The sequence below is a fragment of the Musa acuminata genome, chromosome BXJ2-3, assembly GCF_036884655.1.
Source record: "Musa acuminata AAA Group cultivar baxijiao chromosome BXJ2-3, Cavendish_Baxijiao_AAA, whole genome shotgun sequence".
In the NCBI taxonomy this organism is placed as follows: domain Eukaryota; kingdom Viridiplantae; phylum Streptophyta; class Magnoliopsida; order Zingiberales; family Musaceae; genus Musa; species Musa acuminata.
In genome coordinates this window covers 1866162-1877009 of record NC_088340.1, presented here as the reverse complement: position 1 = coordinate 1877009, position 10848 = coordinate 1866162, and the positions used below count along the sequence as shown (strand labels likewise).

At 42.6% G+C, this 10848-nt stretch overlaps 2 protein-coding genes across 3 annotated transcripts; both read left to right on the top strand.

The window, feature by feature from the left end:
- Window positions 1-1913: 1913 nt before the first annotated feature.
- LOC135606823 (1-aminocyclopropane-1-carboxylate oxidase) lies at window positions 1914-3303 on the top strand. The gene is made up of 3 exons (XM_065098122.1): window positions 1914-2100; window positions 2197-2420; window positions 2512-3303. The coding sequence occupies exons 1-3, from the start codon at window positions 1999-2001 to the stop codon at window positions 3104-3106; spliced, it is 921 nt and encodes a 306-aa protein (XP_064954194.1). The 5' UTR covers window positions 1914-1998; the 3' UTR covers window positions 3107-3303.
- Window positions 3304-6304: 3001 nt separating this feature from the next.
- LOC103977079 (amino acid permease 4) lies at window positions 6305-8922 on the top strand. Of its 2 annotated transcripts, none has more exons than XM_009392491.3 (7): window positions 6305-6429; window positions 6509-7012; window positions 7105-7338; window positions 7405-7498; window positions 7597-7811; window positions 7902-8041; window positions 8121-8922. In XM_009392491.3, exons 2-7 carry the CDS (start codon window positions 6874-6876, stop codon window positions 8775-8777), a joined length of 1479 nt encoding a protein of 492 aa, XP_009390766.2. In that variant the 5' UTR covers window positions 6305-6429; window positions 6509-6873; the 3' UTR covers window positions 8778-8922. The 2 variants fall into 2 exon arrangements, with proteins under 2 accessions (XP_009390766.2, XP_064954192.1); XM_065098120.1 differs by having other exon boundaries at window positions 6348-6429; window positions 6513-7012.
- The last annotated feature ends 1926 nt before the right edge of the window (window positions 8923-10848 follow it).

Here is a 10848-nt window from a genome sequence, read left to right as displayed (position 1 = left end):
CTAGACCTAGACATACATGTGTAAATAGAATTATTCAAAGTGTCTCCAAAATGATTCCGAAGTTGTTCTGAGATGGATTCAAAATAGTTTTAAGATGTCTTCAAGATAGGTCCAAGGTAGGTATGAGATGCCTCCAAAACTAGATCCAGGATAACTCACAAGATTAAAATATTATACTTTTCCAAGTATTACTTGTAGGAAGACTAAGGCTGAAGTGATTTTCTAACTTGATCATTATGATACTTAAGTTAGCGAATTTTTTTTAAATATGTGTTAGAGTGATTATCTTTTAGGAGTTATCTTTTTCTTTATTTACGATATACATTTATATGTTTAGAAGAGAGAAAAATAGTTTGTAATTATCTTTTTTATTTAAAAAAAAAAGAGGGCTAGAATTATTTTTCTTGTCACAACGAAGGGAATTCACGTTTTTCTTTCCTCTCATAAGAAAAGAGAAGGAATGATATATTTCTCTATTTTGATTCTCTATACATATAAGCAGATGAAGGACAGTGTAGGTCTTGTGTGATAATAATTGCATGTTAAATGTTGTTAAATTTTCTATCATTTATTCGTTCCGAAGATATGTTATAGGATTCTAAGAAAAATGATATCAATGCAAGGAGGAAAGAAGAAGAAAAGTTGAATGAGAATACTTGATTTATTTTTTTTGCTTTTTGGTTTTTAACTCATTCTACAAAATAAATCATGACGAAAATACATTGTGATTTATATTTTATATTATTTTTATAAACATAAATTTGCTTGTCGAATAGTTCATATTTTATTTTCACAAAAAAATAATATCATTATTATTAGAGAAAAAATTTATTATCTTTTTAGTTAGCCTGACTTGGTTTGGGTTTATGTACGTAGAATTATCCGAAGTATTTTCAAAGTAATTTTGAGGTTATTCTAAGGTGGATCCAAAATAGCTCCGAAATGACTTTAAGATAGATCTAAGATAGATCCGAGATACTTTCTAAACTAGATCCAAGATAACTCCCAAGGTTGAAATATTATACTTCTCGAAGTATCACAGTATCACTTGTACGAAGATAAGATCGAAGAGATTTTTTGACTCGATCCTTACCATTTTTGAGTTAGTGAAAAAAGTTTTCAAATATCTGTTAGAGTGATTTTTTTTTAATATTTACGATATATATTTATACGTTTAGAAAGAGAAAGACAGTTTGTGATTATCTTTTTTATCATAAAAAAAAAGAGATTTAGAATTATTTTTCTTGTCACAATGAGAGAAAAGGAATTCACATTTTTCTTTCTCGTCACGAAGAAAAGTATATGTTTCTCTATTTTGATTATGTATGCATAGGACAATATAGGTATTGTGTGACAATTGTATGTTAAATATCGTTAAAATTTTTATCATTTATTCGCTCTAAAGAGATGTTATAGGATTCTAAGAAAAATGATATCAATGTTAGGGAAATTTAATTATGAAGATGGAGGTTTTCTGATGTCCAAATGTGCTCGTCGAATGGTTAGTATTTTGTTTTCACAAGAGAAACTAATATCATTATATGGTGTTCTTTCGTTGTCACTCGCTTAATTTAATTATATATCTACCGTGAAACTTGAGAATATAATTTCCCCCATGGCTGTTACCATCAGATAAGCGTGACTCACTTTACTACGTTAAGTCTTCCGATATGCCATCGTCTCGTATGGCATCGGTGCTGGTGGCTGTTCGTGAGTTAAGAGTCCCACGTTTGGCGGCTGCTGCTGTCTGCGTTGACCACGCATTTTTTATGCGTCTGGATTGTCTCACGAAGAACACACGAAATCTACTGGGGATACGTGTGTCTGTTCCTGGTTGCTTCCTCGGATTGGGACCCCTACAAGATGGCAGAGCGAAGCTTCGCCCACCATAAATAGGGCCCATAACCCTCTAATTCTCTTCATCCATCCGAGCGGTAATACACTCCCAAAGCTTGCAGCAATACTCGCTCCTCTCTGTCCATTAATTTCTTAGTTGACATGGCGATTCCGGTCATCGATTTCTCCAAGTTGGATGGCAAGGAAAGGGCCGAAACCATGGCCCGGATTGCCAATGGATGCGAGGAATGGGGATTCTTTCAGGTTTGCCATACTTCACCCCGCTCCTCTCCTCTGCTTTCATGGCTATGCTGGTGTAAAGGTGCTATGTTCCCGATGCTCTGTATCGTCTGCTCGCAGCTGGTGAACCATGGGATTCCGGTCGAGCTGCTGGAACGCGTGAAGAAGGTCAGCTCCGAGTGCTATAAGTTGAGGGAGGAGCGCTTCGAGGGATCCAAACCCGTTCAGCTGTTGGACACACTGGTGAAAGAAGGCGATGGTCAACGCTTGGACAACGTGGACTGGGAGGACGTGTTCGTTCTTCAAGACGACAACGAATGGCCGTCCAACCCTCCGGACTTCGAGTAGAGTTCGCATGCCGCTGCTGTGCTCGAGTTTTAGTTGCTACGATAGCCACAAACCCGATGACGATGTGATCCGATGATTGCTCTGCAGGGAGACCATGAAGGAGTACAGGGAAGAAATCAGGAAGCTGGCGGAGAAAATGATGGAGGTAATGGACGAGAATCTGGGCTTCGAAAAGGGCTGCATCAAGAAAGCATTCTCTGGGGACGGCCAGCACCCGCCCTTCTTCGGCACCAAGGTGAGCCACTACCCGCCGTGCCCGCGCCTGGACCTGGTGAAGGGCCTTCGCGCCCACACCGACGCCGGCGGCGTCATCCTCCTCTTCCAGGACGACCAAGTCGGCGGCCTCCAGATGCTCAAGGACGGCCGGTGGATCGACGTTCAGCCTTTGGCCGACGCCATCGTCATAAACACCGGAGACCAGATCGAGGTCCTCAGCAACGGTCGCTACAAGAGCGCGTGGCACCGGGTGCTCGCCACCAGCCACGGCAACCGCCGCTCCATCGCTTCCTTCTACAACCCCTCCCTGAAGGCGACCATCGCTCCAGCCGCCGGCGCCGCCACCGAGGAAGCTGCCCCTCCTGCTCTGTACCCAAAGTTTCTGTTCGGGGACTACATGGACGTGTACGCGAAGCAGAAGTACGAGCCCAAGGAACCGAGATTTGAGGCAGTCAGAGCTATTTGAGGATGGAGAAGCTGCGAATCTATTGTTGGATTATAGGAGGATATAATTCATTGTACTAGTTTGGTGTCTCATGCATGGATTACATAATTGCAAACATGATCTGCATCTGAATAATGGCTGCTTGTTCTCAGGACACGCAGTCGTCAATCTGTAAGTCGGTGTTCAGAATAAAAACCAAGTGCTATGTTTCCTCGTCACATCTTCTCGAGTTGAATTCATATCCCTCTTCATCCCCAGTAGAGTTTAACAGCATCCGAAGATAAAGCACAAGGGATAGAGCTAGGAATATTCGGAAGCCATGACAGAAGTCGAGTAACGAAGACATTCTGAGTTTGACGTGACGTGATATGTTCTTATTTGTTAATGCCCAGTGTGCCTAAAAGTCCTCGATACATTCCCAAGATTGTTGGAGTTTGCATGTGTTTATCATCTCTAATCAAAGGCTATACTGTGCAGTTCCGGGTCACCTCAAACACCTGATAATTGTGATCCATTGTCCGACTAGCAAGCTAGAAGAATACTGTGCAGCATCTCTTCAATTCATATTTCTCGGCCTAAACATAGAGACAAGTATATATATATATATATGCTTGCTCGATAACAAAAGGATATTTGATTGCCTCGACTTATGCTTCTCACTATACTTCACGCATGTTTTCTCGGTGTTCGGTATGCTTCCTCACTCAAAAATTTTGCTTGTGCATATAAACTTTGCCGTAAGATCTCCAGCTTAATTATCGGAATCCACCAAAAAATATCAGAAGCAATGGCCTTAAAAGCTGAGCCGAAGAAAATCTTAGAAGAAATGAAATAATAGAGCTACAAATGTTTTCTCTTCCGAGGAGAACTCAGATAATAAGTCAGCTAATAAGAATCGTTCCACTCCACCACACCAACAGGAATTGCGTAGCTGATGAAATAACTCGTTTCACTTTGTCCACACCAATCCGAGATGGAATCCAGAAATTATACAACATATTATAACTTTACTCTGTTTTCGTGACTCTGTGAGCTCAAATTGTTCTTCCTTTGGAAATAATACTTTTTTTAATGTGGGATTTGTCTTCTTTTTAAGATAAAATAGATATGAAATAACATTATGTGTCTATCTGCAGTTTGGTTTCTCATCACCTCGCCTTCTTCGTTGATCAAAGCTTAATTAGAAGACTGCATTTCTTGCGCTGAGCAAGTGTTTACAAACTCTCCACTTGTCTTCTCCTGCAGTAGCATATGTTCCTCTGCTTAGATAAAGCTGATAATGCATGACGATGGCGTTCCAAAGACGAATTCCTGAGGATAATGATTCCCTCTAATATAATTTAGATAGAGATGCCCTGCGCCAGTGATCTTACCTTTTCGAAGACAGAATGAAATCTTCACATTTTCTGTAAATGTGATATGGACATCATGATGAAACCCTTAATAATATGTTTAATCTAAAGTCTCCTCTCCCATGTGCTCTTGTTCTTATTCTTGCAGGGATTCCACAAGTCTGATGACTCCACTGACTGCGATGAGAAAAAGAATCCCAAACAGCGGTCCATGGATTCCTTCTTTTGGCCCTCGAGCATATCAGATACAGAGCATCGATGACCTTTTGACTGATGGCACCCCGCACTCCATGTCCAAACTCCTGTAACCGCAGCAAGTTCTTGGATAAGTATGTGAGAATCCAGCTTGCTTGTTCTCCTTCACAGATGTTTAGTATCGTCAAGGAACTGTTCAGCCTCCATGATCAGCAAAGTTTGGCCTACTTCGAATCAGCTGCATTCCATCAGCCATCAGACCTTTGTGGATGTGGATACAGAAATGGGAATTAGCCATTGCTATTTTGTTGAGTTAGAGACACAAATGCAGCTTCTGCTGCTATTTAAAGACTGCCTTTAGCTACAAAGTGTCTGAAAAGGTTGAAACGATCATCTCAAGGATGGTTCTGAAGTCATATTGGCTTTGATATGTTATATACCAATTGAGCTTTTGGAACAAAGCAACTTTAGAATGCATGCAAACCATGACTCTATCCATTGGCCCCATACAGATGGGATAAAGATTGCTAGTTAAGATTTGGTCAAGACAAGTAGCAAAGATGACACATCTCAGTGCTGTACACCACTCGCTGAGAAGTATATCTAATACAAGATTAAGGGCACGTGATGGCAGCATTAGAGGAAAAATCACATGCCATAATCCCATAATCTTGCTTGTTTGTTCTCCGCGACCATCGAAAACTATATAATATGTATATCTATATAGATATAGATGTATATGAAGGATTATATTTATGGGAGTCACATTATGTATAAACTTTGATGGATATTGATCATCACTATTGTGAATCGAAAAAAGTCTTCAAACCTAAAAAATATTCTCCATTTAGAGATTGCCACTTTTACATGTGTGCGTTGAATCGATCGATCTAATGGTACTTACATGGCACTCCTTCTACCATGTCTTTTGGTCCCTCATCCACTTTTGCTTGGGAGTCCTCCAAAGTGCCACAAGGAATGGTGAAATGCATGAGAATCTCTCCACTAGTCTGATTCACCTCTGCATTTACCACCTAAATTCTAATCATGAATCCCTTTACCTTTGATAACATAGAAAATTGCTTCCAACTTTTGCCAAGTGTGTCAAATCCAAGGCAAAAGAATTCCACTACAGTAATTAATTGGTGTTTAGCCTCAGTGATTATGATGCATCACAAGATAGGTAGAACAATTAGTGGAAAAGGTGATTGGGTGATGTTATCTATATTCACTCAAAAAAAGAGAAATAAATAACCTACATGTTTTATGTCAAGGAAATTTCTCCCAACTCACAAATGTGGTGATAATTTCTTCTCGAAATGAATTGGCTTTAAATTTATGTATTTCAATGTTAATAGTCCCACCAAAATATCAGGAAATTGTTCTTTAGATATTGGTCTCAAAAGTCATCTTAGGCTTTCAATCCATTTTGTTTGTCTTCATAGCTTGTGTTCAGGTAATAATCTTGCAGTGTCATCATCATCATCATCGTCGTCGTCATCTCAGTAGCATTTGTAGCTTGGCAACACGATCGATCGAGAGATAATTATTGATGAGAACCTGATTCCCCTTCAACAAGGACGGACCCGCAGCACGACAACGTGGGAACCTCTGCAGAGCTTCATGGTAGGCATTAATGGCCATTGCTCTCTGTTGGCCTATATATATCAAGCCCAGAGCTCAACTGCCGCTTATAGCAGACGAGAACAGCCCCATCATCTCTCCTCTCTTCGTTTCAAGCAAGTAGCGGAAGCAACAGAAGAAGCACAGTGACCTCGGTCGAACAGATTGCACAAGGTAAGAAGATAACATATGCTGACTGAATTCCGCACTGTTCTAAGTGTTGGTGCTTTCATGCACATACCTTAATGGCTAGGAAGAAAAGCGATGGTTGACGCGAAGAGATTTAGCAGCAGCAGCAGCAGAAACCGAGGGAAGAGATAGGAACAGGAAGAGATGAGGTTGTGAAACAGAGCGGAGCGGTAGTGGAGGTTGGGAGACTCCCGCATCGTTGACCTCCGCGTCAAACCGTGTTAATTGGCACGTTGCAATAGTCCTCGCTTCCCCTTCCACCTCTCGATATAAGGCCCAAAGCATCGAGCCTCTCTCCCCACTCCATTCGCCGCCTCTTCTCTTCCCTTCTCTGCCCTTTGAAAAGGCCGCAGAGACCACTCTGCTTGCTCCCTCCCTCTCTCTCTCTCTGTGTTGCCATTGGAGTAGTGAAGGCAAAAAGGTCTCGAGATGGGAGAGAACGGCGGCGCCAATTGCTACCAGCAACTAGCTTTTACCCCTGCGAGTGTTTCGGTCGAGGTTAGCCACGCGCATAAGCTTCAGGAAGCCTTCGAGTGCTACGATGACGACGGCCGAGCCAAGAGAACCGGTAAAGACCGAAGCTTTGTTCAATCTCTTCTGCTTGTTGGCTCCTATTTCGTGCTTTCTTCGTCTGATGAAGGAGATATGGGCGTGTTTTAGGGACCTTGTGGACGGCAAGCGCTCACATCGTCACGGCCGTGATTGGCTCCGGCGTGCTGTCGCTCGCCTGGGCCATTGCGCAGCTCGGCTGGGTCGCCGGCCCCGTGGTCATGCTCCTCTTCTCCTTCGTCACGTACTACACCTCCACTCTCCTTGCTGACTGCTACCGCTCCGGCGACCCCATCGCCGGGAAGCGCAACTACAGCTACACGGACGCGGTCCACGCTTACCTCGGTGAGTTCGCACAGCTCTCCCTGCAGAATACGTCGCCATGGCTAAACATTTTTGCCTTCTCCTCAGGTGGGCTAAAGGTCAAGCTCTGTGGATTCATCCAGTATGCCAACCTCTTCGGCGTCGCTATCGGTTACACCATCGCTTCCTCCATTAGCATGATGTGAGTGGAGTTCAGAACGACACAGATCATCGATCTCCTTGGGGAAGAAGGTTGGAGCTTCTCGTGGTTCTAACGAGTGGTTTCATCTTGTGAAACAGGGCGATCAAAAGGTCTAATTGTTTCCACGAGAGAGGCCACGAGAACCCTTGCCATGCCTCCAGCAATCCTTACATGATCATGTTCGGCATCGCGGAGATCTTCCTGTCGCAGATTCCCGACTTCGACCAGATATGGTGGCTCTCGATCGTCGCCGCCGTCATGTCCTTCACCTACTCCTCCATCGGCCTCGCTCTCGGCATCGTCCAAGTCATCGGTGCGCCTCCATCTCCGGTCCGGCATGGCCAATTGAACTCTCTCATGCACAGTGGATCTGACTGCTCTCCTCTCCTCTGTTTCCTCACAGCTAACAAAGGATTCAAAGGCAGCCTCACCGGAATCAGCATCGGCGCTGTCTCCCCGACTCAGAAGATATGGCGGAGCCTCCAAGCCTTGGGCGACATTGCCTTCGCCTACTCCTTCTCCCTCATCCTCATAGAAATCCAGGTAGATTTGGCTGTCTGATGAGCTAAAGCGATCGGTGTTGGCTTCGCATGCACGCCAAGTAATGTTGCTGCTTGTTCAGGACACCATCAAAGCTCCACCACCGTCGGAGGCGAAGGTGATGAAGAAGGCTTCGGTGGTGAGCATCGCCGTGACCACCTTCTTCTACATGCTCTGCGGCTGCATGGGCTACGCCGCGTTCGGCGACGGGGCGCCCGGCAACCTCCTCACCGGCTTCGGCTTCTACAACCCCTACTGGCTCCTCGACATCGCCAACGCCGCCATCGTCGTCCATCTCGTCGGAGCCTACCAGGTGTTCTGCCAACCCCTGTTCGCCTTCGTGGAGAAGTGGGCGATCCGGACATGGCCCGACTCCACCTTCATCACCAAGGAGGTAGCCGTCCCCCTCACCCCCACCAAGCGCTACCGCCTCAGCCTCTTCCGCCTGGTGTGGCGCTCCACCTTCGTGGTGCTGACCACCGTCATCTCCATGCTGCTGCCCTTCTTCAACGACGTGGTCGCCCTGCTTGGCGCACTCGGCTTCTGGCCGCTGACCGTCTACTTCCCGGTGGAGATGTACATCGTGCAGAAGAGGATACCGAGGTGGAGCCTGAGGTGGGTGTGCCTGCAAATGCTCAGCTTAGGTTGCCTCGTGATCACCATAGCCGCTGCCGTCGGTTCCGTCGCCGGTATCTTCACCGACCTCAAAGTCTACCACCCTTTTAAGACCACTTCCTAAGGTCATATATATATATATATATATATATATATATATATATATATATATATATATATATATATATATATATATATATATATATTGCACTTGTATTGTTGCTGTTGGTATTGGGTTCTCAATAATAAAAAATATATTTACCTCGTAATTTTTAATGGATGATATCTGATTAGATGATGCTCTATGATTTATTTACTTGATATTTCGATCACACTTGATTATCCTTGAAAATTTACTTCGAAATTAAAAAGGACATCGAATAATAATAATAATCGTAAAGGATATGTCCTCTCATGACATAGACCGAGGAAAAGATGATAGTAAATATAACGGGAGGGAGCAAGTCATTGTATGAAAGGACACATGATGAAGTAACGATGTCATCGTGAGAGGATTAAGGTAGACAACAGTCAGTCTCCCCTCATCAATTTCTATACTTAAATCAATGTAAAAATAAATATTACTCGATAAGAAAATTATTTTCCTTAAAATAACATATGTAAGAAGTTTATTAGTACAAAGATCTCTCTTACTTGAATGTTTATTGGACTGCTTCTTCTGCACATAAGAACTGAGAATTGATGTGCTGAGTTTATACTTAAATCAATTTAAGGATTTCAAAAATATATAATCTTATAAGTAGACTAAATTCTCTCTCCATGTTGTGTATGAGACTAAGATCGAGGATGGCATGATGATATGGTGATGCATACTATACTAATAATAATAAAAATGATAATATTATGATAGTCTAATTAATGATGGCAATGACAATAATGACAGTGGATATAGTGATGATGGCAATGATGAAAATAATGATTAGCTAGTGATGGACACAATGATAGTAGGGATAAGAAATGACTATACTGATCATAAACTAAGTACAGAAAAAAAAAAAGAGTGATATTTTGAATGACAGGAAATTAAAGAAAAAAATATTTTCTCATAAAAAAAATTATTGTTTTTTATTTTCATCCAATAAACATAATATGTATCATTTCAATTTTTATTCTTAAAATTTATCAACTACACAAATTAAAACACTCAGGTGTACATTTACATTTATTCTTGAAATATATCGTCACAGTGGAATAAATAACCAAAGAAAAAAAGAAAAAAAATTTCATGCATCATGACAGAACAATTTCTGAAAAAAGAGTTCCCATATATATTTTTTATTCATTTATATAGCCCAAAAAATTATATATCCATTTCTCCTTCCGTCGTCCGTCTTTGCTTAATTTTCTTATAAATATAAGTTTTTATTCAATATTTTTTCTCCATATATGTTCTAACATGCATAATCCTTATATATATATATATATATATATATATATATTCCAGCTTAATATACACCAATGTGAGGCATGTGGTTGACACCCGACAACTTTGGTTTCGTAAGAGACCACACATGATGGGTATCCCCCACACTATTAGCTGGTGTCTCAAGGAACACCTACACCAAAATATATTAAAACAAAAAAAAAAAGGTCAGGAAAAATAATATTATTTATATATATATATATATAATTTCTTTTTTTGTGTATATTTTATTTTATATTTGAATTAAAAATTTTCTCAGACAAAGGATGTCAGAAATGGTCACGCCCTGCGGGTCCCGCGCACTGTTAGTCGTGTCACTATACGCAGGTGCGTGCGTTGGTGCCTCCGCACATTGCGGCGGACGAGACATTCCAACGCCCATCACGTCCATCACCTCCTTCCTTCTACTTCTCCTGCTGGGTAGTGGTCGAAACAGTAGACGGCACCGGGGGATGGACGAGTTCAGCTTCCCCACCATTGCCGCTGACACGGACTCCCTCTGCCGATTCCCATTCCCCCACTTCGCTGCCTCCTCCCCTCTTCGGTTAATTCCCTCCGGCGAGAAGACGGCCGGCTATGGATGCCGGAGAAGCTTCTCGTCCGCGGAAGAAGCCCCGAGGACCGTCGGCCGGCGTCCTGTTGCAGAGGAGCGGATGGACGTGCTGTGGGAGGACTTCAACCAGGAGGAACTACTGCGCCGGTCGCCCTGCCGTGGGTACAATGTCGAGTTCTGCTGCTTGCGGGTGTTGAA

Coding starts and splice junctions, on each gene's coding strand:
- LOC135606823 (XM_065098122.1), top strand. CDS start 1,999: ATGGCGATTCCGGTCATCGATTTCTCCAAGTTGGATGGCAAGGAAAGG. Junction 2,101..2,196: donor AGGAATGGGGATTCTTTCAG/GTTTGCCATACT, acceptor GTCTGCTCGCAG/CTGGTGAACCATGGGATTCC. Junction 2,421..2,511: donor TCCAACCCTCCGGACTTCGA/GTAGAGTTCGCA, acceptor ATTGCTCTGCAG/GGAGACCATGAAGGAGTACA.
- LOC103977079 (XM_009392491.3), top strand. CDS start 6,874: ATGGGAGAGAACGGCGGCGCCAATTGCTACCAGCAACTAGCTTTTACC. Junction 7,013..7,104: donor CGGCCGAGCCAAGAGAACCG/GTAAAGACCGAA, acceptor GGCGTGTTTTAG/GGACCTTGTGGACGGCAAGC. Junction 7,812..7,901: donor CGGCATCGTCCAAGTCATCG/GTGCGCCTCCAT, acceptor GTTTCCTCACAG/CTAACAAAGGATTCAAAGGC.